We start from the raw sequence: 24170 nt of genomic DNA on the forward strand, positions 1-24170 counted from the left end.
GGGAGAAATCAAAAGTGCTAATTTTAAAGGCTAATATGCAAGTTATTGTCATAAAAAGTGTTTGGGGACCTGGGTCCTGCCCCAGGGGACATGGATCAATGCAAAAAAAAGTTTTAAAAACGGCCGTTTTTTCAGGAGCAGTGATTTTAATAATACTTAAAGTCAATCAATAAAAGTGTAATATCCCTTTAAATTTCGTACCTGGGGGGTGTCTATAGTGTGCCTGTAAAGGGGCGCATGTTTCCTGTGTTTAGAACAGTCTGACAGCAAAATGACATTTTGAAGGAAAAAACTCATTTAAAACTACCCGCGGCTATTGCATTGCCGACAATACACATAGAAGTTCATTGATAAAAACGGCATGGGAATTCCCCAAAGGGGAACCCCGAACCAAAATTTAAAAAAAAAAATGACGTGGGGGTCCCCCTAAATTCCATACCAGGCCCTTCAGGTCTGGTAAGGATATTAAGGGGAACCCCGGCCAAAATTAAAAAAAAAAATGACGTGGGGTTCCCCCTAAATTCCATACCAGACCCTTCAGGTCTGGTATGGATTTTAAGGGGAACCCCGCGCAAAAAAAAAAAAAAAAAACGGCGTGGGGTCCCCCCAAAAATCCATACCAGACCCTTATCCGAGCACGCAACCTGGCAGGCCGCAGGAAAAGAGGGGGGGACAAGAGTGCGGCCCCCCCTCCCTCCTGAACCGTACCAGGCCACATGCCTCAACATTGGGAGGGTGCTTTGGGGTAGCCCCCCAAAACACCTTGTCCCCATGTTGATGAGGACAAGGGCCTCATCCCCACAACCCTGGCCGGTGGTTGTGGGGGTCTGCGGGCGGGGGGGCTTATCGGAATCTGGAAGCCCCCTTTAACAAGGTGACCCCCAGATCCCGGCCCCCCCCTGTGTGAAATGGTAAGGGGGTACATAAGTACCCCTACCATTTCACGAAAAAAGTGTCAAAAATGTTAAAAATGACAAGAGACAGTTTTTGACAATTCCTTTATTTAAATGCTTCTTCTTTCTTCTATCTTCCTTCATCTTCTGGTTCTTCTGGCTCTTCTGGTTCTTCTGGTTCTTCCTCCGGCGTTCTCGTCCAGCATCTCCTCCGCGGCGTCTTCTGTCTTCTTCTCCTCGGGCCGCTCCGCACCCATGGCATGGGGGGGAGGCTCCCGCTCTTCTCTTCTTCTCTTCTTCTTTTCTTCTTTTCTTCTTTTCTTCTCTTCTTCTCTTCTTCTTCATTTTCTTCTCCGGGCCGCTCCGCAATCCATGCTGGCATGGAGGGAGGCTCCCGCTGTGTGACGGCGCTCCTCGTCTGACAGTTCTTAAATAACGGGGGGGGGCGGGGCCACCCGGTGACCCCGCCCCCCTCTGACGCACGGTGACTTGACGGGACTTCCCTGTGACGTCACGGGGAATGCCACAGGGAAGTCCCGTCAAGTCACCGTGCGTCAGAGGGGGGCGGGGTCACCGGGTGGCCCCCTCCCGTTATTTAAGAACTGTCAGACGAGGAGCGCCGTCACACAGCGGGAGCCTCCCTCCATGCCAGCATGGATTGCGGAGCGGCCCGGAGAAGAAAATGAAGAAGAAGAGAAGAAGAGAAGAAAAGAAGAAAAGAAGAAAAGAAGAAGAGAAGAAGAGAAGAGCGGGAACCTCCCCCCCATGCCATGGGTGCGGAGCGGCCCGAGGAGAAGAAGACAGAAGACGCCGCGGAGGAGATGCTGGACGAGAACGCCGGAGGAAGAACCAGAAGAACCAGAAGAGCCAGAAGAACCAGAAGATGAAGGAAGATAGAAGAAAGAAGAAGCATTTAAATAAAGGAATTGTCAAAAACTGTCTCTTGTCATTTTTAACATTTTTGACACTTTTTTCGTGAAATGGTAGGGGTACTTATGTACCCCCTTACCATTTCACACAGGGGGGGGCCGGGATCTGGGGGTCACCTTGTTAAAGGGGGCTTCCAGATTCCGATAAGCCCCCCGCCCGCAGACCCCCACAACCACCGGCCAGGGTTGTGGGGATGAGGCCCTTGTCCTCATCAACATGGGGACAAGGTGTTTTGGGGGGCTACCCCAAAGCACCCTCCCAATGTTGAGGGCATGTGGCCTGGTACGGTTCAGGAGGGAGGGGGGGCCGCACTCTCGTCCCCCCCTCTTTTCCTGCGGCCTGCCAGGTTGCGTGCTCGGATAAGGGTCTGGTATGGATTTTTGGGGGGACCCCACGCCGTTTTTTTTTTTTTTTTTTTGGCGCGGGGTTCCCCTTAAAATCCATACCAGACCTGAAGGGTCTGGTATGGAATTTAGGGGGAACCCCACGTAATTTTTTTTTAAAAATTTTGGCCGGGGTTCCCCTTAATATCCATACCAGACCTGAAGGGCCTGGTATGGAATTTAGGGGGACCCCCACGTCATTTTTTTTTTTTAATTTTGGTTCGGGGTTCCCCTTTGGGGAATTCCCATGCCGTTTTTATCAATGAACTTCTATGTGTATTGTCGGCAATGCAATAGCCGCGGGTAGTTTTAAATGAGTTTTTTCCTTCAAAATGTCATTTTGCTGTCAGACTGTTCTAAACACAGGAAACATGCGCCCTTTTACAGGCACACTATAGACACCCCCCAGGTACGAAATTTAAAGGGATATTACACTTTTATTGTTTGACTTTAAGCATTATTAAAATTACTGCTCCTGAAAAAAACGGCCGTTTTTAAAACTTTTTTTTGCATTGATCCATGTCCCCTGGGGCAGGACCCAGGTCCCCAAACACTTTTTATGACAATAACTTGCATATAAGCCTTGAAAATTAGCACTTTTGATTATTCATGTTCGTGTCCCATAGACTTTAACGGTGTTCGCATGTTCGAACGAACTTTTTTCCTGTTCGCATGTTCTGGTGCGAACCGAACAGGGGGGTGTTCGGCTCATCCCTAGCGAGGAGATTTCAGGACATGCCAAGAGTCCAGGTCTCTAAAACCCCTTTTATTCAGCATAATCTTATCGGTCACCTTCTGCCTCCACCCATTAAGGCCTCGCCCCTCCCCCCTCTCTCAATGTCCAGTGACTAAAGGAAAAAGAGCTGGAGAAAAAAAAAAAAAAACACCAACACATTTCTCCCTTCTCTTCTTGCTTCGCTATCAAAAAGTTTTCGTGTTAGATCAGTGTCACTTGCTCTGACATTGTACAGTCTTTCCGGTCATTGCCCTTTTCTCCGAACAATCATCTGGTGTTGGAATCTCTAGTTTTTTACAGAATTCAGCTGTCTCTTCTATGAATCTGAGTCTGGCTGTGCGTCCATTTATCCTGCCTATCAGGTATGAGGGGAAGCCCCAGTTATATTGCACTCCATATTCCTGCAGGATCGCCAATAATGGCCTTAATGTCCTCCTTCTTCTCAAAGTTTCCTGTGATAGGTCTTGAAATATTTGGATATTGTTATCATCTATCTTTATTGGCAGCTTATCCATCAGATTTTTCCATAGCTGTTTTTTTTCTTCCCAGTGTTCAAATCGTACTATAACATCTCTTGGGTTCTCCTGCCGGATATCTTTTGGTCTTCTTAATCTATGCACTCTTTCAATTTTTATTGAGTTTGTTATTTCTTTTCCTAAGAGTGGGTGTCAGGTCACCTGGGACCAGGTGACAGATGCACTCTGTAGGAGTCGGAAGTGCACCGCTAAGGTAGTGGACCCTAGGACTGACTGCTGCGGATTGAACCCTGGAAGGTTCAGGAAGCAGGTCTACAGGATAACTAACATGGATCCCAGTGGGAACTAGAGTATAGATTCCCCAGGGCGCGGAGTCTAAGAGCCAGTGGGTGTTCACCAGAGCCTGTAGTGGTGAGGATGGACTGCGCTGCAGTCTGGCTCCAGGTCGCGGCCCCCAGGGTCTCACAGCTCACGCTCACCGTAGACTACAGGAGAAGAGGAAGGAGGCAGCAGGCTGGAACGACAGGGAAGTAAGGGGTAAGCCAAAGGTCAAGGCGACTATCAGACAAGGATAAACATAACACGCCAAAGGTCAGGGTAACAAGCAGACAGGGAGAGTCAAGAACAGGCCAAAGACGGTAACAGGAATCAGACGTAGAAAACACAGCAAGTACACACGGAGGCTAACACACAATGGTTGATCAGCACTGCTGGTTTGCAGTGCACAGGTTAATATAGGGTTCCCTGATAGGGCCTGGGGTGGGGCCATGCTTAGAGGAGAGGTTATAAAACCAGTCAGGTGAGAGGCAGCTGGTCTTTAGAGATGAACACATGGAGACAGGTAAGCTGACAGAAAAAACTCTATTGCATAACCATGACAGTGGGTTACATATTTTCCTTATTATTTCTGTCTTATTTTGAGAGGTGTCTGGGACTCCGCGTATCCTTAAGTTCTTTCTTCTGTCCCTGTTTTCCTGGTCCTCTAGTTTGTATGCTTGTTCTTGTTGTGCTTGTTTAACAGCTATGAGTTCTAGTTTTCTTATACTAGTACGGTTAGATTCGGTTTCTTTTTTTACTTCTCGTTCTCGTTCTCCACTCGTTCTAGTATGTGGCCGAGGTTTTTGTGGATTCTCTCCATTTCTATTTTTAGTGATTTTTCCAAAGCCGCAAACATGGATTCTATTTCAATTTTTGTTGGTAACGGGGTTCTGTTTTGATGTTCCTCCTCCTCCCTTGATGCGTCTTCTGTATCAAATTCTTGGGCTATTCTGGGTTCTGATAGGATATCTGACTCTGCATCTGCTTTGGGCTTATTCTTTTCCTTCTTTTTTTCTCTGCTCTCCATTTGGTTGCTTTTAATGACTTGTTGTCTTTCCGTTAAATGCTTCTCTGCATTACCTCCTTGAGTAACATATTTATTCATTGGACCCAGACTAGATGACAAACTTAGACGGGGTGATTTAGGGATCGCTCCTCCTCTTTGCTGCCTTACCCCTCATCTTTCCCCTCTGTTAAATTCTTCCTGGTCACAATTTTTAATTAATTAACCTCTGAAATTAAACCACTTAGTTTGAAAACATATGCATTGTCTTTCAATTGGATTAATAGGAAGGTGGACTTTTTCATAGGGTTTTCGCGAGGTTAATTAATTGATTATATATAGAAGGATAGAGAGATAGGCAGGTAGGGATGGGTCACTATAAATTCTGTAATTCTAGGATTGTCCCCACTGTCTGTCCGTATTTCACCATAAAGTCTTTTTAATCGTATAGTTTGAATTAATATTTGATAGTATGATTTATACTTTTAAGTTAACGGAGAGGTAAACATTCAAACAAAATGATTCTTTGCATGCAGAAATTTCTTTTCATACCGTAAATTAGCTGTTAGTTCATATATATTTTTTTCTGTACTCACCACCTCCCATTACATTCCTTTATATATTTATTCAATACCGGTCAGATCGAGTAGCCAGATCAACTTCGTTTTCTCATCTTCACCAAGTATGTAAAATATGTAGAATGTACAGAATATGTAGGAAATGGTGCCAGATAGAGCTGCCTTTTCGTGAATCTTTTCCGGGTTCCAGGATCTTTCTTCCTTTTAAGATGAACACTGATGGTCAGCTTGGTTCAGCAGCTAAGCTCTCCACGTGGGATCGTTTCTCTAGTCCTCTGGGAATCCAGCAATCGCTCAGCCACACGTCATGTGCTAGGACTCCCGTACTCCGTCACTGGCATTGCTGACACATCTCCTCCTTCCTCCTCCTTCCCCCTCCCACCTTGTCTCCCCCCGAATGTACAGCGGGGGAGCGAGTAGGTCCGCGAGGAGGTCCACACAGGTCAGTACAGTGCTGCACTATTCTGATGGCTGTGTCTGTTTATGGACGTAGTTGTGCAGGGGGCGAACAGGGGGATACACAGGGGGATACACTATCCTTTGCAGACTGCTGTGTGAGCTCTCCATTCGGAGATAGAAGAAACTTCTAATTGGATTCCATTCAGTCCCTCTCATACACTCACTGTTTCATCTCGCCTGGTAAGCTTTTGGCAGAGTGTAAATTTTCAGCAGACGCGCTCCATTTCCAGGATTCAGTCGGGCGTGCTTCAGAGTGTTTTCTAGAGGGCAGAGAGCAGCGGGGGGGATGGTGAGGGATCGGCCAGCTGGGTGGATCAGGGATTAGGCAGTCTGTGTCTTGTTCATGGAGCGGGGTGAGAGACCAGGTTCTCTCACTGCATGCTCAGAATCAAGATCGGCGCCATTGCTAGACTCCTCCCTGAATTCAGGACTAATATCTCTCGCCTTAAGCGAGAATCTACCCGTTCCTTGGAGGAGCTTGAAATGAAGGCCTCTGCACTAGAGGCCAAATTTGTCTCTGCCCCAGGAGATGAGCGGTATAAGACATGGCAACAGGCGCTCCGGAGTCTCTCCACTGCCAGGGTGGCCCAGACTGACAAGGCCCTACTATATTCGGCCCAAAGAGTCTTTGAACATGGTGGGAAAAACAGGAAACTCCTGGCCTGGTTGGCCAAGGGTAACATACTCTCTACTCCCATAGGCTCTATCAGGGATAGCTATGGCCAGGTGCTTACTACACCAGACGGTATCAACCGTCGCTTTAGAGAATACTTTAAAGAGGTATATTCCTCCCAAAGCCAACTTCTCAGAATCTGCCCCCTCCTCCTTCCTAGATCCATTATCTATCCCTGTTCTGTCCGACGAGGCTAGAGAGGGTCTAGAGGCAGATATTACCCTTGAGGAGATTCAGGTGGCGATGGGACATCTGCAAGAGGTGAAGGCCCCTGGGGCAGATGGATTGCCATCCAAGTTGTACTCAAATTTTTCGACCTCTTGGCCCCTAAACTGACTTAACTCCTCACTAAATTGCGGCGCTGCTGAAGCATTTTGCAGGCATTTCAGCAGCGCTGCCCATTCATTTCAATGGACAGGGTGTTTCGGGAGTGGTGTATACAGCTCTCCCACACTGCACCAAAGATGCTGCTTGCAGGACTTTTTTCCCATCCTGCAAGCGCACCACTCCAGTGTGATGGCACTCGGGCTTTTACACTGGGGTGGCTTGTGAGGAGCTTTTCAGGTGCTTTACAGCCCGAGTGCCTTCACACTGGGGTGGCTTGTGAGGAGCTTTTCAGGCGCTTTACAGGTGCTATTTTTAGAGCTAAAACGCCTGAAAAACGCCACGTGTGAAAGGGGTCTTACAGAGCAAGTTGATGGAGCCAAAAAACATTCTGAACCACTTCCTTAACAATTCTACCCAGGGATACCAAGATATAAGAAGAGACCTGGTGGGACAGAAGCAGACAACAGTAGCAGATATAAGGCAGAAATGGACTTGGAGCATCCTTCGGTCCTATTCTCCCAGAAGCCTTTTGGAAATCTACAGTATACTTTGGAAATAACACTGAAATTCTGATTCTAATGTGGTCATCATTTAGCTGGATTTTTGCTACATTCGCTTCAACTGAGGAAAATTACCTTTTATGCCCCGTAAACACAATAGGAAATGACAGGAAATGTCAAATGTATTTGTTCCCACTGCACAAATAATTTACATAATTTAAAGTAACCAACACTTTTTTTGGATAGAGAAGATGAGTTAGAACCTTGTTTCCTGCTCCAAAGACTCCCATTCCCCTCATTTCTTGCTGTAGTGTTCTAGGGATTATTATAAAGGATGAATCTCCCCATTGGAGACACACAGCAATAATATCCTGACAGAGGTCCAAATCCTCATCACACCATCAAAAACAAAAAAGAGGTTTGGTTTTAGATTCCTTTTAATAAATGGTAGGGCATGCATGCACTATTTGACCATCTCATGATGTCTTTGGGCGCTATGGTCACAAAAGACTGCCCCAGTGCTGGTTTATATGGAAATCTAATGATTGATGAAGGTTATCTAAACTACAAACAAATGGCCACTGCCCCCACCTATAACTGGCCTTTGCAGCATGGAAGGGTTATGCATGTCAAACAAAACCAAAGAAAATTCCCGGCTCAGTTTACCATACTTACCTGTACTCAGTGGAGCAGCAAATTATTTTTCAAGTCTGGTCAGGTCTATCCATAAGCCTGGTGGTTGATTGCTCCTGCCTCTAGTAGAAGCTTCCAGAAATAAAAAAGGAGGGTCAGCCACCGAGCTATAAATATTTATCTGAACTCAGCCAATCCCTGTGAGGAGGCTCCCAGAAGCTATCTGGGGAGAAGATAAATGTTTTAGGGCCTTATTCAGCATTTTCATTCTCCTGGGGCTCCTGCCCCTGGGAGGCAGCCTGTGTACTAAAGAGCTGTTGCTAGGCCTCGGCATGTGCTTGGATGAGGGCCTGTAAGAACTTGGATTGAGAGCCATTTGCTGGAGGACACTACCTCTGGAATTGGGCTAGAGAAAGACCCATTTATCACTGAAGAGTGCCACATGGAGGTTGGTTGACAACATCTGTTCTTGGACATTTTGAGTAGGACCTATGCCTATGACTCCAAGTGTGCATGTGCTTTGGGGGTTAAATATCAGAGGTTGCTGCTACTGGGACTGTTCATACAGAGTCTCAGATTAGCTATTCAACTCCCCTACCGCCAGAAAAAGCTGCTGTTAAAGGATTTGTGCTTGTGAATCTATCCTCCGGTACTTGCTGGCGTTTTGGGGATATCATGTCCCCTCATTCCTCTCTCTTGTTCTATCACAGCAATAAATCTACAGAAGACATCCCCTAGACCAGTGGTTCTCAACTCCTGTCCTCAGGACCCACTAACAGGCCAGGTTTGCAAGATAACTGAAATACATCACTGGTGATCTCATTAGCTGCTCAGTGATTACAGTCTTCTAGTCTGCATCTGCAAATCTGGCCTGTTAGTGGGTCCTGAGGACAGGAGTTAAGAACCACTGCCCTAGACTAAGCCTGTGTTTTTCAGTGTGCTTGGAACTGGTGTTTGGACATGACAGCCTTCAAACAGGTAAGGGAGACCTGGGTTATACAAAGATGATTAACCCAAAACTTGGAAAATGAACAACAAAATAAAAGTGGGACAGGAAAAGATTAGCTTTGCTGAATGGTGATTTTGGATTTGCGATTTAGGCCCCTTTCACACGATCGGACCGTTCAGGTCCGCCTGTCAGTTTTGACAGCGGACCTGAACGGGTGCTCCATGTTAGCCTATGGAGGGACGGATGTCAGTGGAGACATGTCCGCTGACATCCGACCTTGTCCGATCCGCAAAAAGCAGACGGATGGCCCTACGTCCAGATCCGTCGCTAGCAGATCGGATCGGGTGAGATCTGATGAGAACGAACATGCTGTCCGTTTTCATCTGATCCCTCCATAGGCAGCAGCGGCGCCTGACAAGCCCCTCCCCGCTTAGTGAGCAGAGAGGGACCTGTCATCCGCCGGCTCAGCGGAGATCAATGGACAGCCGGCGGACCGAGGCGGGCTCCGTGGAAACAGAGTCTGCCTCTTGTGAATGAGGCCTTCTGCCCCGTACACACGGTCGGATTTTCCGACAGAAAATGTGTGATAGGACCTTGTTGTCGGAAATTCTGACCATGTGTAGGCTCCATCACACATTTTCCATCGGATTTTCAGACACACAAAGTTTGAGAGCAGGATATAAAATTTTCAGACAACAAAATCCGTTGTCGGAAATTCCGATCGTGTGTACACAAATCCGAAGCACAAAGTGCCACGCATGCTCAGAATAAATAAAGAGATGAAAGCTATTGGCCACTGCCTCGTTTATAGTCCCGATGTACGTGTTTTACGTCACCGCGTTCAGAATGATCGGATTTTCCGACAACTTTGTGTGACCGTGTGTATGCAAGACAAGTTTGAGCAAACATCCGTCTGAAAAAATACTAGGATTTTGTTGTCGGAATGTCCGATCAATGTCCGACCGTGTGTACGGGGCATTAGACAAAAATGAATTTGTGTGCATAATTACTCCTATATTGTAAGCTCTAATGTACAGGGCCCTTTGATTCCTACTGTATTGAATTGTACTGTCTGCCCTCATGTTGTAAAGAGCTGAGCAAACTGTTGGCGCTATATAAATCCTGTATAATAATAATAATTATACAAATTATGAATTTTGTCTCAATTCTTGAGTTGTGTATTCTTCCTTGCTTTGGACAACTTTCACAGGATCCTGAAGAAAAATGACTTATAAAATCAAACAGCAATACAAAGATGATTAACCCAAAAATTTAAAATGTAGTTGCAAAATAAAAATAAAAGATGGGATGGGCTGGATGACGATTTTGAATTGCAAATTGGATGAACCATAAACGATTTATCAGACCTCAGTCTGTGTATTTAAATAAAAATGATTTTTGTTATTAGATATATACAGTATCTCACAAAAGTGAGTACACCCCTCACATTTTTGTAAATATTTTATTATAACTTTTCATGTGACAACACTGAAGAAATTATACTTTGCTATGATTTAAAGTAGTGAGTGTACAGCTTGTATAACAGTGTAAATTTGCTGTCCCCTCAAAATACCTCAACATAGCCATTAATGTCTAAACTGCTGGCAACAAAATTAGTACAAAATTTCCAAATTGGGGCCAATTAGCCATTTTTCCTCCCTGGTGTCATGTGACTTGTTAGTGTTACAAGGTCTCAGGTGTGAATGGGGAGCAGACGTGTTAAATTTTGTTGTTACTGCTCTCACTCTCTCATACTAGTCACTGGAAGTCCAAAATGACAAAGAACTCTCTGAGGATCTGAAAAAATAATTTTGCTCTACATAAAGATGGCCTAGGCTATAAGAAGATTGGCAAGACCCTGAAACTGAGCTGTAGCACGGAGGCCAAGACCATACAGCAGTTTAACAGGACAGGTTCCTCTCAAAACAGACCTCGCCATGGTCATCCAATGAAGTTGAGTGCACGTGCTCAGCGTCATATCCAGAGGTTGTCTTTGATGCACACTGCATCAAATTTGTCTGCATGGCTGTCATCCCAGAAGGAAGCCTTTTCTTAAGATGATGCACAAGAAATACCGCAAACAGTTTGCTGAAGACAAGCAGACTAAGGACATGGATTACTGGGAAGCTGCAGTTCATTGAGGGAACCATGAATGCCAACATGTACTGTGACATACTGAAGCAAAGCATGATCCCATCCCTTCAGAGAATGAGCCGCAAAGCAGTATTCCAACATGATAAAGACGCCAAACACACCTCCAAGACGACCACTGCCTTGCTAAAGAAGCTAAAGAAGCTGAGGGTAAAGGTGCTGGACTGGCCAAACATGTCTCCAGACCTAAACCCTATTGAGCATCTGTGGGGCATCCTCATTGGAAGGTGGAGGAGCACAAGGTCTCCAACATCCACCATCTCCATGATGTCGTCATGGAGGAGTGGAAAAGGACTCCAGTGGCAACCTGTGAAGCTCTGGTGAACTTCATGCATAAGAGGGTTAAGGCAGTGCTGGAAAATATTGGTGGCCACACAAAATATTGACACTTTTGGCCCAATTTGGACATGTTCACTTAGGGGTGTACTCACTTTTGTTGCCAGCGGTTTTGACATTAATGGCTGTGTGTTGAGTTATATATACTATACTATATACTGTATATACATATATATATATATATATATATATATATATGTAGCACTAACTCACGGTGGAGCTGCTGGTTTAAGCGGGTCTGGTACCTTCACCTTGCTTCCCTTGGTTTCACTGGCACTGGGTCTAGGGGTTCCGTTGAATTTACTTCTGGACGACACACGCACCAACACTGGAGTACGTTTTCAATGCTTTATTGAACAAACAAACTTTAGGAAGTAGCAGGAAAGAGGCGGAAAAGGAAACTTTCAGGAGAAACTCAAATATCTTCTTATAGAATCTTAGCAACAAATGTCCCGGTAGAATTCAGATAATTAGGTGGAATGCGCTCCCCTTGTGGGACACACTCCTTGCTCGTCTGGATAGGCCTCTCTCACTGGTCTAGCAGCCAGCACGCAGCACGGATCAAAAGTCTCTGCCACAGACTCGTTTGGGGGTTAAATCTGTACGATCCTCTGCCACAGGATGTATCAGATTTTCTCTGCAATGAAAGTCAGTCACAGTGCCTGAACCTTTAAGCCGGACCGGCAACACTATGATGTATAGTTACTTCTTTTGGATATGTCCTTCGACCGAGTCACCAGGCCCCTCTATAGACCAGCATGCTGCGTGATCTCTCCAAGACGGGTCCTCCCCTGGGATCTCCTCGGCCGTCCAGCTTTGTCACACAGGACCGACAGCTCAGGACCATTCCTCGTCCGCGGTGGTAGGCCCCAGACAAGCCTCTGGGCCCACCCCTGTGCCGCAGCATCGTGGGCCTCCCGATCGGAGGACCACGAGGTAGCTCCTTAACGCATAGCTGTCGGCCAGGAGGGCCAGCAGGTGGCTGTAGAAAACAAAAAACCCCTAGAACATGGCCTTTGTCCCATAAATACCCCCTTCCCAGAATGCAACTCAGAGGACCACCTCCACCGAGCTTGTCTCCGAGACAGAGGAGCATCTATACACTTCGACACGTTGCCTTTCCAACACTTTTCAGTGGCAACAGCGACACCCACCGGTCAGCACGGAAGCACACACAACGTCAGCCAAGCTGGAACAGAGGCGAACTTTTAACCTTCCTAACACACAATTTACTAAATTTACCTAACCTGCGGTAGACTGAAAATCTACCAGCGCTACATACTCCCCCCACTACAATAGACGTTGTCCCCAACGTCTGTCCCAACACAGTAACAGTAACTCTCAAGTCTGAGAGTAGCATTTGAGTTTCTCATAACTTTAGATAGGCAAAGAAAAGAGAGAAAGGACAGTATAAAGACATTATGAGACTTATATCTTATAAAACATTATGTTCACAGCCGCGAACAAGACCACAATATAATTCTACACATCCTCACTAACTAACTAGCTGAAAAGCCTCCCATCTATACATATGATCCGATGATCCCTGAAAAGGAAACATATTTAAACACACACATATATACATCCTGCGCAACACCAGGAGCAAAGCCTCATTTAAAAATAAGACTCTCTTCCTATTACTTGTATTAGAAAAAATGTATACTTTTGGAGTCCGTCCCTGCATAAGATCTTTTCTTGTAAAAGAAATCCGACTAGCAAACAGAAGTCCTTGGATTTAAACACAGAACAGGATCTGTAGATCTTGACCACGCAGATCTCTTTACCCTGTCGCTATCTAACTAGGTAACTTCAAAGTAATAGTGTCCACAATTACCAGTAAAACCGAGGATCTGGCAAAGTAATATATTTTCCTTCTTTATCCACAGTGGTAATAAAGTACACAGCATTGTCCTTTCCCGGTCTGCAGATTACCACTTTATCAGCATAGATATGCCGACCATAGTTCCAATGTACAAAGCATCTGTTGAAACATTCATCCATCCGGACAGAACATCCAGTCTTTCTAAAGGGCTTAGGCACAGACAAGTAGTCCCAAATAGCGTCACTATACCAAAGCTCCCGATTAGCTTCAATCTCCCGCATGACATCCTGGGGCACATAGGGGAACTCCAATACATACTCTGTGGCCACACGCTTGTTTAACATTCTTTGCAAGCGAGCAAGTTTTGGCAAAAGTCTGTCTCTCCCCATACCAGGCGGTACACAGGAATCTAATGACTTTTTCACCATAGACCCAGCCGGTGTCTGTAGCGAATCAATAACTTTTGACAAAGTCCCAGCAACGGCACTGTGCGTCTCCACACAGGGTGACGTCTTCCCAGAACCCATGGCAGTCCATTCAGGAAGGGTCATTGTGGAGGCAACATCCTCGCCTTGTGACCACAATAGCTCTTGTGACATGGTTTCAAACAAGTCATCGTCTCCGGAAAGATCCGACATGGATTCTATTTCCGAGTCTCTTAATTCTTCTGCTGGCAAATATTTATTTACCGTCCCCAACAGTGTCTTACCCTTCTCAGGCGTAGACTCTGGTAGCTCTGGCTCAGGTAACCTCTGGGGTAGGCCTCGACCATGGCCACGGGAAGCCTTCACATAGCCCACCTTCTTCTGAGTAGGGACCACAGGAACAGGCGTAGCGGACCCAGAAATCAAAGCAATGTCTCCCGATGAGACGGCAGCAACAGTGTCTCTCTCCGAAACATTGTCAGTAGAACAGGCAAAGTAGCGACCCGTCGCTCTCTCTCTGTAGCGATAGCAGCTTCCACTGTAGCGATACCTGTCACCCAATCCATCCGATAGGCACGGGTGGCATAGTAGGTGGCTCCACTACAAACAAGTACTCTCCACACTGTGGACATCGGCCGAATGGACGAAGATGTACGGCCAATCCTCCACAACGATGGCAAGTCATGCCCAGTCCCTCAACATCTCCAGGTATACAGGACAAACTTCCCCTGGGGCTTCATTCGCACTCCAGTATCCATGAGCAGAGTTCCAGATTGCACAGTATTCATCACATGCTTGCAGGGAACACTCTGGGTCCCACAACCGATTGCAATGCCGGAAAAGACATGGCCGCACTCTGATCCTTCAGCATGATCACAAGGCCTCTCTTCTCCTCTAGCGCCAAGTACACTACAGGCGTCCCATGCGGTAGCAAGTAGGGTAAGTCCTCCCACTTGTTCTTTTAGTCACGTAGCTCCTGGACCTCTTCTGGCGCCCAGCGTCTACTCACTCAAAAGCAAAGTCCCGTAGTTTAACCTTTCCTCTTCCTGAAAAGATTTTTTCTCAAAGTCCAGCTCTCTCTGTAAACTCCCGGTAAAACACTCCACTGGGTTGCAACAATTGTCGGTCAACAAATCCCGGACGACGCCCCCAAATGTAGCACTAACTCACGGTGGAGCTGCTGGTTTAAGCGGGTCCTTCACCTTGCTTCCCTTGATTTCACCGGCACCGGGTCTAGGGGTTTCGTTGAGTTTACTTCTGGATGACACACGCACCAACACTGCAGTACGTTTTCAATGCTTTATTGAACAAACAAACTTTAGGAAGTAGCAGGAAAGAGGCGGAAAAGGAAACTTTCAGGAGAAACTCAAATACCTTCTTATAGAATCTTAGCAACAAATGTCCCAGTAGAATTCGGATAATTAGGTGGAATGCGCTCCCCTTGTGGGACACACTCCTTGCTCGTCTGGATAGGCCTCTCTCACCGGTCTAGCAGCCAGCACGCAGCACGAATCAAAAGTCTCTGCCTAAGACTCGTTTGGGGGTTAAATCTGTACGATCCTCTGCCACAGGATGTATCATATTTTCTCTGCAATGAAAGTCAGTCACAGTGCCTGAACCTTTAAGCCGGACGGCAACACTATGCTGCATAGTCACTTCTTTTTGATACGTCTTTCGACCGAGTCACCAGTCCCCTCTATAGACCAGCACGCTGCGTGATCTCTCCAAGACGGGTCCTCCCCTGGGATCTCCCCGGCCGTCCAGCTTCGTCACACAGGACCGACAGCTCAGGACCATTCCTCGGCCGCGGTGGTAGGCCCCAGACAAGCCTCTGGGCCCACCCCTGTGCCGCAGCATCGTGGGCCTCCCGACCACGAGGTAGCTCCTTAACGCATAACTGTCGGCCAGGAGGGCCAGCAGGTGGCTGTAGAAAACAAAAAAACCCCTAGAACATGGCGTCTGTCCCATAAATACCCCCTTCCCAGAATGCAACTCGGAGGACCACCTCCACCGAGCTTGTCTCCGAGACAGAGGTGCATCTATACACTTCGACATGTTGACTTTCCAACACTGACCAGTGGCAACAGCGACACCCACCGGTCAGCACGGAAGAACACACAACATCAGCCAAGCTGGAACAGAGGCGAACTTTTAGCCTTCCTAACACACAATTTACTAAATTTACCTAACCTGCGGTAGATTGAAAATCTACCAGCGCTACATATATATATATATATATATAGATATATCTATATATATATATCTATATATATATATAGATATATATATATATAGATATATATATATAAAAAACATAAAAAAGATTTTGGTGTGTATAATACAAATTATAAATTATAGCTATCTGAATACTTGAATTGAAAGTGCTGGTAGTTCTGCCATAAACATTTGCCCTGGAGGGACAGACATTGCAGAGTTAATTGTGGGGATAAATGATCTTTTAAATACAGAGATATTTCTCGCTCTATAAGTGCCATCATCTCTCTCACTTCCATCTCGCCTGATCCAGTTCACCTGATCAAGACCAAGGTGAGTGACCAGAGAACACACGAAAGGTTATAGCAGACTATAGGACTTGCTCACTGCTATCCGGACCTGGCATGGAAGAAAGCAATCTGTTTATCATTTCTTATTGTACTATGTATTTTACTAATCTATTTTTTCCCTTTTTTCTCTTATTTCTCATTGATTTTTGATCATAGAGTACAATGTGATGTTTATAATTCTGATGGCTATTCTTCAGCCCAATGGCCACACAAGATAGACTCCAGCAGTGGGAGTGAATTTGATCATTCATTTGAAAAGGGATTATAATGACATTGGTCTCTTGCAGTCTCTAACTGTCTTCTGCAGCATGTTTTTAGTTTCCAAGAACACCTGTATCATGTCTCTAACCATCTCCGGTAGTTTTCATTCTCTGACATTCTGCTGTACTATGTCTGCAGTCTCTGACAATCTCCTGTATTATGTCTGCAGTCTCTGACCATCTCCTGTAGTATGTCTGCAGTCTCTGATCATCTCCTGTATTGTGTCTGTAGTCTCTGATCATCTCCTGTGGTATATCTGCAGTCTCTGACCATCTCCTGTATGATATCTGCAGTCTATGACCATCTCCTTTAGTATGTCTGCAGTCTCCTATCATCCCCTGAATTATATCTGCAGTCTTTGATCATTTCCTTTAGTATGTTTGCAGTCTCTGGCCATCTCCTGTAATATCCCTGTAGTATCCAGCCATCTCTTGTAATATGTATGCGGTATTTGACCAACTCCTCTAATATGTTGACAGTCTCCTATGTATATACAGTATATACCACCTACACCGCATAGTACAGGTCAGTTGACAATAAGTGAGGCCAGGGTTCTCCATATCCACTATTGCTATAAGAGAGGTCTCAGGTTGTTCATGGACGGAGTTTAGACATGACTGTATCCGTGTATGTAAAGACAACTTTTGTTTTCTGTCCGTAATTCCCACACAAAATGCTGAATTTCTATCTCCTTTCCAGATGTTTGGGAAGATTTTGCTGCTCGCGTTCATTATACAGTCAGTAAAGACAGGTGAGTGATATGTTTGGATCCATATTTATCGATCTGTGTAACCAGGGCAAAAATAGAAGTATCAAACTATTCTATTCTACTGAGAATCCCAACCACCCCTGTGTGTTCCGATTGCTCCCTTTTGTTCCATAAGATCAACTACATGACCAGTGTAGACCAGATTTCCTCAACTTTACCCAATGTCTGCCCAACCAAACTCATACTCCAACCCATCCCCTACAGTTACTTATAATTAATGGAGGCCACACAAGGAATGGAGTACAAATGGCCATAGCAGCTTCTTTATTAACAAATATTAAGTTAACATGAACAATCAAACATTCCTTAAGACAGAAACATCAGAGAACAAACTATCAGTCACTAAGCCTGTTGGTCTTTGATGGCACCCCAAAAATATAGTATGTTCCACTTCTGACCTTTTACCATGATAGACCTCCAGCCGCAACACACTGGCTTGGAGACAACACACTACCCGCAGTGCAACCATTACCATATTCCAGCTAAGCCATCGTTAACTGAAATACACCAGAGGGACACATACCACTGATGAGTCCCGAACCCTTACTTATCATAGGTTTTCTTACCACCATCAAAGACCAACAACCGCCAACTGTCCAGCTGCCATGACACCCCATGTTCTTGCTGCACCAGTGAAGAAACAAAACTGACCAGAATAGAGAGGGTGGGTGGGGAACTGCTTCCTGCATCCGTTGACCTCCACTGGATGCCGGGGCTGCTCACCTCCCCTTAAATCAGCTAAACCCCACCATGATATACCCCGCCAGTCAGGTAATTCCTCTCACTTCTCCCGAATCCTGCCGTTAACTTTTTATTGTCTCCCCTTTCCACAATGTCATGCCTGCCCTGCGCTATGCTTGCTTTCTTCCTCCTCGCTCTGGGTCTCACTAGAGAGATCCAGCTGTGATGGGGCAGGTGAACGGAACTGGGAACTCAGTGCAAAGATCCCACTATCAGAGTTCCTAAGAGATATAGGAAACTCCCCAGTAGTGCAAGGTCATTTAGCACCCACGGTGACAATGCCAAACTGCATCCCCCCAGAGAAGTATGAGCATTATGTATCAGTAACCCCCCCAAAAAAAAATATTCAGCAAACAAAAATCCCCCCACCCCAGTACAAATCTCCCATCGCTGAAATCCTTCCTGCAAGTGCAACTCTTGGTCCCCATCACTCCTCCCAGCTCAAATGCATTCTTTCTCTCCAAATCCCCCCTCCTAGCAGATACGCCCCCCCCCCCAAGAATCACCATTCCAAATACCCCCAATCATCCCTATTAGCACTAATTCTCCCCCCAAATACCCCTTCCCAAGACAAATACCCCCCATTTCCCCTCCTAGCACAAATCCTCCTCTCTCCCAAATCACCGCTTTTAAAACAAATCCACTTCTCCCCATTTTCCAACATAAGTTCGCCTCAAATCACCCCTCCTAGCACACACACCCAAATTTCCCCTCCTAGAACAATTCCCCTCCCCTCAGCGGAAATCCCCCTTCCAGCACAAATCCTCCCAGGACAAATCCTTTCCCCATCCCTCCTCCAGTACAACAAATCCCACCCCCAATCACCCCTCCTACCACCCCCGCCAATTGCCCTCCCAGCACAAATACCCCATACCCCTCTTCCAGGACAAATACCCCATACCCCTCTTCCAGGACAAATCCCCCAATCCCCCTCCTAGCTCAAATCCTTCCCCCCATCCCTCCTGCCAGCACAACACCCCCCCAAACACACCCTCCTAGCTCACTGTCCCCCAATTCATATACTCCAACCCATAGGGTTTTGTGGTGGACTAGCTCGGTACTGATACACAGAAAAATAAATCTTGGATAAAAATTAAATCATTTATTACATATAAAATACATAGATCACATTTAAAAAGATTCAAAATACAGTATACAAATACTCAAAGGTTTCCCCAAGAGATATCTGTTAATGGAGTTTTTCTCATAGATTATGCAGTCCTCTACTAGTTTCACAGTACATAGACTGCTTCGTCAGGAGGGATAATCTATAAAACAAATAATCAAGTAAAACACAAGAACACATAATCAAAAAATGACAGAAGCATAATATATTCAGATAGGGCTCAGCGGTCACATTGAGAAGTTGCATATCCAACAGGTCAATCGCCAGGTACAAAACCCAGCCACTCAAAAGACTCCTCCAGCAACGGACAAGGGGCATTATATGGAATTGAATCTAAATAGGAGTAAATAGGAATAGATATATACAGAGCGGTTGGTAAAGTATTCCCCATTGTATAGTGCACCGGAAGGGGAAGGAGGGGGCAGGGAAAGGGGGGGAGGGAAGAAAAGGGGAAGGGGAAAGACAAGAGAGGGGGGAAGAAAGGATGGGGGGAGAAAAGGGAGGGGAAGGGGAGGAGAGAAAGATAAAAAGAGAAGAAGGGGGGAAGGGGCGAAAGAGGAAAAAGAAGGAAAGCAGGGGGGGGTGGGCACGAAGGGGGGAGAGAGGGGGTGGTGTTGGTGGGTAGGGTAGGTTAGTTGTTGGGTAAGGATGGGAATGGGGGGTGGCGGGAAGATGGATGTGAGGGGAATGGGTGGTGAGGGAGAGGAAGTGCATATATACCTAATGGTTAGAAAATCATAACCTACCTGGTTAGATATCTTTAAAGATCTATTCAAATAATATATAGAAAACTCCAGGGGGGAGAGAAAAGGGCAAAGCAGGCAAAGAGAGGGAAGGCAAGCAATGAGACCATATATAAGGTATCTCAGGTGGTGGTGGCTGGAATGTGCCGTAATCCTACATCACCAGTAGATAATTGCAAGCTGAAGGTTCATTGCACATGAAGCAAGCGCCTGGTAAGGGATCCCTCTATCTGTAGCCAAGCTAAAGCCTATAGGAGTCAGACGGATCTGTAAAAATAGAACGAATATAGCACGCATGCGGGAAAAGGGGCAGGGAGTAAACCCACTCAGGCCTGGCCACAAAGATCTCAGTCTTGCCTTCCTCCTGGTTGCCGGTCACGACCCCCCTGGAGAAAAATATCTACGGTGCTCACCAGTGGGCCTAGGCCCACTAAATGAGCTCCCCAACCCGGAAGCCGTGCACACGCCGCTTCGGCGGCGCGGCGGCGCGTGACGTCATTGGGTCTGGCTCCCCGCACTACGCAGGTGCGACATACCACGCTACTGCACAAGTGCGCGCCGTCTATGTCAAATGGGCTGGAAAGGCGTGCAGGGAAAGCAACAGCCCAAATGAATTTCATCAAATATACACAACATTAGTACATAGAGAAAACACATTAATAACAAGAAATAATGAGGGGCTGAATAGTCCCAAATCTATAATACAGAACTTTATTTGTAAACAAAACATTTTGGAAATGTTACTATTACTAACCTAGTTCAAGGACAAGTATGGACGACCAGGTAACCTGGGGTATAATAGGCCAGTGGGGAAATCCTGCAATAATTAGACAGGGGTACACAAAGGAAACCCATGGGATAAGTGTGACTTGGATAGGATAGGGCAAGAAGGATAGGGAGGGGGGAGGGGAATGGGAAGGTAGGGGGAAGAAGGGGACGGAGTAGATGAGAGGGGGGAGGGAGGAGATGGGGAAAATTGTGAAAATCTACAAGAAGGGTTTATAAGATATCATCTCATTAAGGCCTGTAAAATCTTCCTATCCCAATCACTCCCTCTAGGGCTCTGTAGGACTACTTCAAGAAGAAAAATTTGACAGTTATAACATCAAAGTCCAATGTATTGGCCTATGGTGGTAAGTTTACCATTGCCAGAATAGTATAGGTGGTCCCCGATTCTCTGTCGGAGTTTTCGTATTGTTTTGCCTACATAGAAGGCATTACACTTACAGAACATAAGGTAAATCACCCCAATAGTGCCGCAATTGGAAAAGATACGAGGTGAAAAAGTTACACCGTTGGGTAACTGGAACCTCCTCTCATCGAGAATCAAGGGGCAGCGGGGACAATCCCCACATTGGAAGGTTCCACTAGGTCCTCCGACAGATTGCTTGGATGGTTGGTAATGGCTGTTAGTTAAACGGTCCCTTAACGAGGATGCTCTCCGGAACACCAGTTCTGGAGTAGATCTCACATGTCTGCTCAGGACATGGTGGTCTGTCAGTAAATGCCAATGTTTGGATAGTATCATTCTGAGCTGTTGATGATGGGCAGAGTACTTAGTGATGACTTTAACTGTATCTGTTGATGGGGATTTGGGTGAGGTATACAGTAAAGAGCTCCTGGTATGTGCTAGTGCTCGATTAAAGCTCACGTAAAGCATTGGGTTGAATCCTGAAATCTGTCTCTAGAGTGCAATTTCTTCGTAGGCGCAAAAATTGCGCATGCGGAATGTTCCGCACTAGTGGATGCGGGTGGGCACTAGACGCGTGGAGAAGCGTATTACCAGCCGTTGCTTTGCGGAACAGGTCTGTGCCTATTGTACAGTCCTGTTGTTTGACGATAGAGAGATCCAAAAAATGGATCCGGCTTATGTCAAAACTAAATGTAAAGTTGAGGTTAAAACTATTGTTGTTCAAGGCCTGAATAAACTCCAACAGTTTGTCTCTGGTACCGGTCCATACTATGAACAGGTCATCTATGTACCTGTACCATAACAGAACATGTTCAAGGAAATGTGTGTAACGATCGTCAGAAGTTATATGTCTCTCTCACCTGCCCAGATACAAATTAGCATATGCCGGGGAACAAGATGTCCCCATAGCGACTCCTTGAATCTGTAAATACAATTGATCATTGAAAGTAAAATTGTTTTTAGTCAAAATGAAATGTAGTATTCGCAAAATGAATTTTGCCTATCCCATATTACTCAGATTGTCACCTTTGTAAAGACTTGAAAATCTCTCCAACTAGAACAAAGATAAACATAAATAGTGAGCAGAATGGGAAGGGTTCAAACTTCTGATTAATTTGTTTTTATTGAGGTTTGCGTATTTTTGTCCTGATGACAAGCACTACTCCCATTATTTCTAATGATTTCACTGGGACAGGTAATGAGGGAAAATATCCCCAAGGATAGTATAGTAGGATAGTAAGTGCTGCAGCAAGGGTCAAAACACCCTGTTCTGGCAACACGTTGGAGAGCCAGACCGTCGCTCGCACACATTTAGACTTAGGCTGACAATAGATGAGCCACTGAATTTCAAACCATCTATGGCTGTTCCCGTTCAATATGAGTCAATCTGATAATCAACTCCTCCCGAACAGGACTGTTGGTAAAATTACGCTAAAATTTCGCTCGATCAGCACATGCAGCCAGTCTGATCAGTGTATTCTGACAGAGGAGGAGTCCCGATGCCAGAATACAACAGCACAGCAGGCAGGACTTTGCCATCCACCTTGAATGTTATTGTTATCAAACAATCAGACAAAGGTGGTAACAGGGTTTTAATGACACATACCCAGTATCAATCAATCTGCCTGACTGTTTTGAACAACCACAACTGGTACAAATCCATTGCCCCTGCCCTCATTTCCACCTTTGCCTCAGAACTCTGGACCTTTGCACTGGGGCCTTCTATGAGGGCCTTATTGACAAGGATACCCTGGAGTTCCTGGTTCCCAAATTTCCACGTGTCCCCACCTTCTATACCCTTCCTAAAACCCACAAAAATTTTCAGACACCTCCCAGTAGACCAATTGTCTCTGGAAAAGGATCATTCACAGACAATGCCAGCAAATTTGTAGACGCTTTCTTAATGCCTCATGTCCAGAGCCTCCCCTCCTATATACGTTATACTACTTGAAACATATCGAGGGGATCCAGATTCCTCCGGACCCCCGGCTTGTGGCTTTAGATATCGAGGCTTTGTACTCGAGGGTGTCCGGATGGCTGGTTCCTTCCTCAGAGAACAAGAACAGACCTCTTGGCCCCTGAACCAATTAATTTTGCGAATACTACATTTAATTTCGACTAAAAACTATTTTACTTTCAATGATCAATTGTATTTACAGACTCAAGGAGTCGCTATGGGGAAATCTTGAGCCCCGGCATATGCTAATTTGTATCTGGGCGGGTGAGAGAGTCATATAACTTCTGACGATCGTTACACACATTTCTTTGAACATGTTCTGTTATGGTACAGGTACATAGATGACCTGTTCATAGTATGGACCGGTACCAGAGACAAACTGTTGGAGTTTATTCAGGCCTTGAACGACAATAGTTTTAACCTCAACTTTACATTTAGTTTTGACAATAGTCGGATCCCTTTTTTGGGTCTCTCTATCGTTAAACAACAGGACAGTACAATAGGCATATACCTGTTCTGCAAACCAACGACTGGTAATACGCTGCTCTATGCTTCTAGTGCCCACTCACATTCACTAGTGCGGAGCATTCCGTATGCGCAATAATTGTGCATACGAAGAAATTGTACTCTAGAGACAGATTTCAGGATTTGAGCCAATGCTTTACGTGACCGTCTTTTACTCAGAGGTTATTTGTGTACTAATTTAAGGAAAGCGTTTAATTGCGCACTAGCACATACCAGGAGCTCTTTACTGTATACCTCACCCAAATCCCCATCAACAGATACAGTTAAAATCATCACTAAGCACACCAACAACTCAGAAAGATACTATCCAACCATTGGCATTTACCGATGGACCACCATTTCCTGAGCAGACATGTGAGATCTACTCCAGAACTGGTGTTCTGGAGAGCATCCTCATTAAGAGACCGTTTGACTAACAGCCATTACCAATCATCCAAGCGATCTGCCGCAGGACCTAGTGGAACCTTCCAATGTGGGCATTGTCCCCGCTGCCCCTGGATTCTTGAGGAGAGGAGGTTCCAGTTACCCAATGGTGAAACTTTTTCACCTCGTATCTTTTCCAATTGTGGCACTATGGGGGTGATTTACCTTATGCTGTGTAAGTATAATGCCTTCTATGTAGGCCAAACAATACGAGAACTCCGACAGAGAATCGGAGACCACCTATACTATTCTGGCAATGGTGAACTTACCACGATAG

At 45.7% G+C, this 24170-nt stretch overlaps 1 protein-coding gene across 1 annotated transcript in view; it reads left to right on the forward strand.

Annotated features, from left to right (window-relative positions):
• Window positions 1-24170, forward strand: part of LOC141105744 (pancreatic lipase-related protein 2-like) — a 165537-nt gene that overhangs the window by 34777 nt on the left and 106590 nt on the right. Inside the window, exon 2 of the mRNA XM_073595825.1 lies at window positions 17117-17168. Coding sequence (XP_073451926.1) covers window positions 17117-17168 — 52 coding nt within the window. The remainder of the gene's footprint in view (window positions 1-17116; window positions 17169-24170) is intronic.

This window comes from Aquarana catesbeiana, linkage group LG08 (genome assembly GCF_042186555.1).
Source record: "Aquarana catesbeiana isolate 2022-GZ linkage group LG08, ASM4218655v1, whole genome shotgun sequence".
In the NCBI taxonomy this organism is placed as follows: domain Eukaryota; kingdom Metazoa; phylum Chordata; class Amphibia; order Anura; family Ranidae; genus Aquarana; species Aquarana catesbeiana.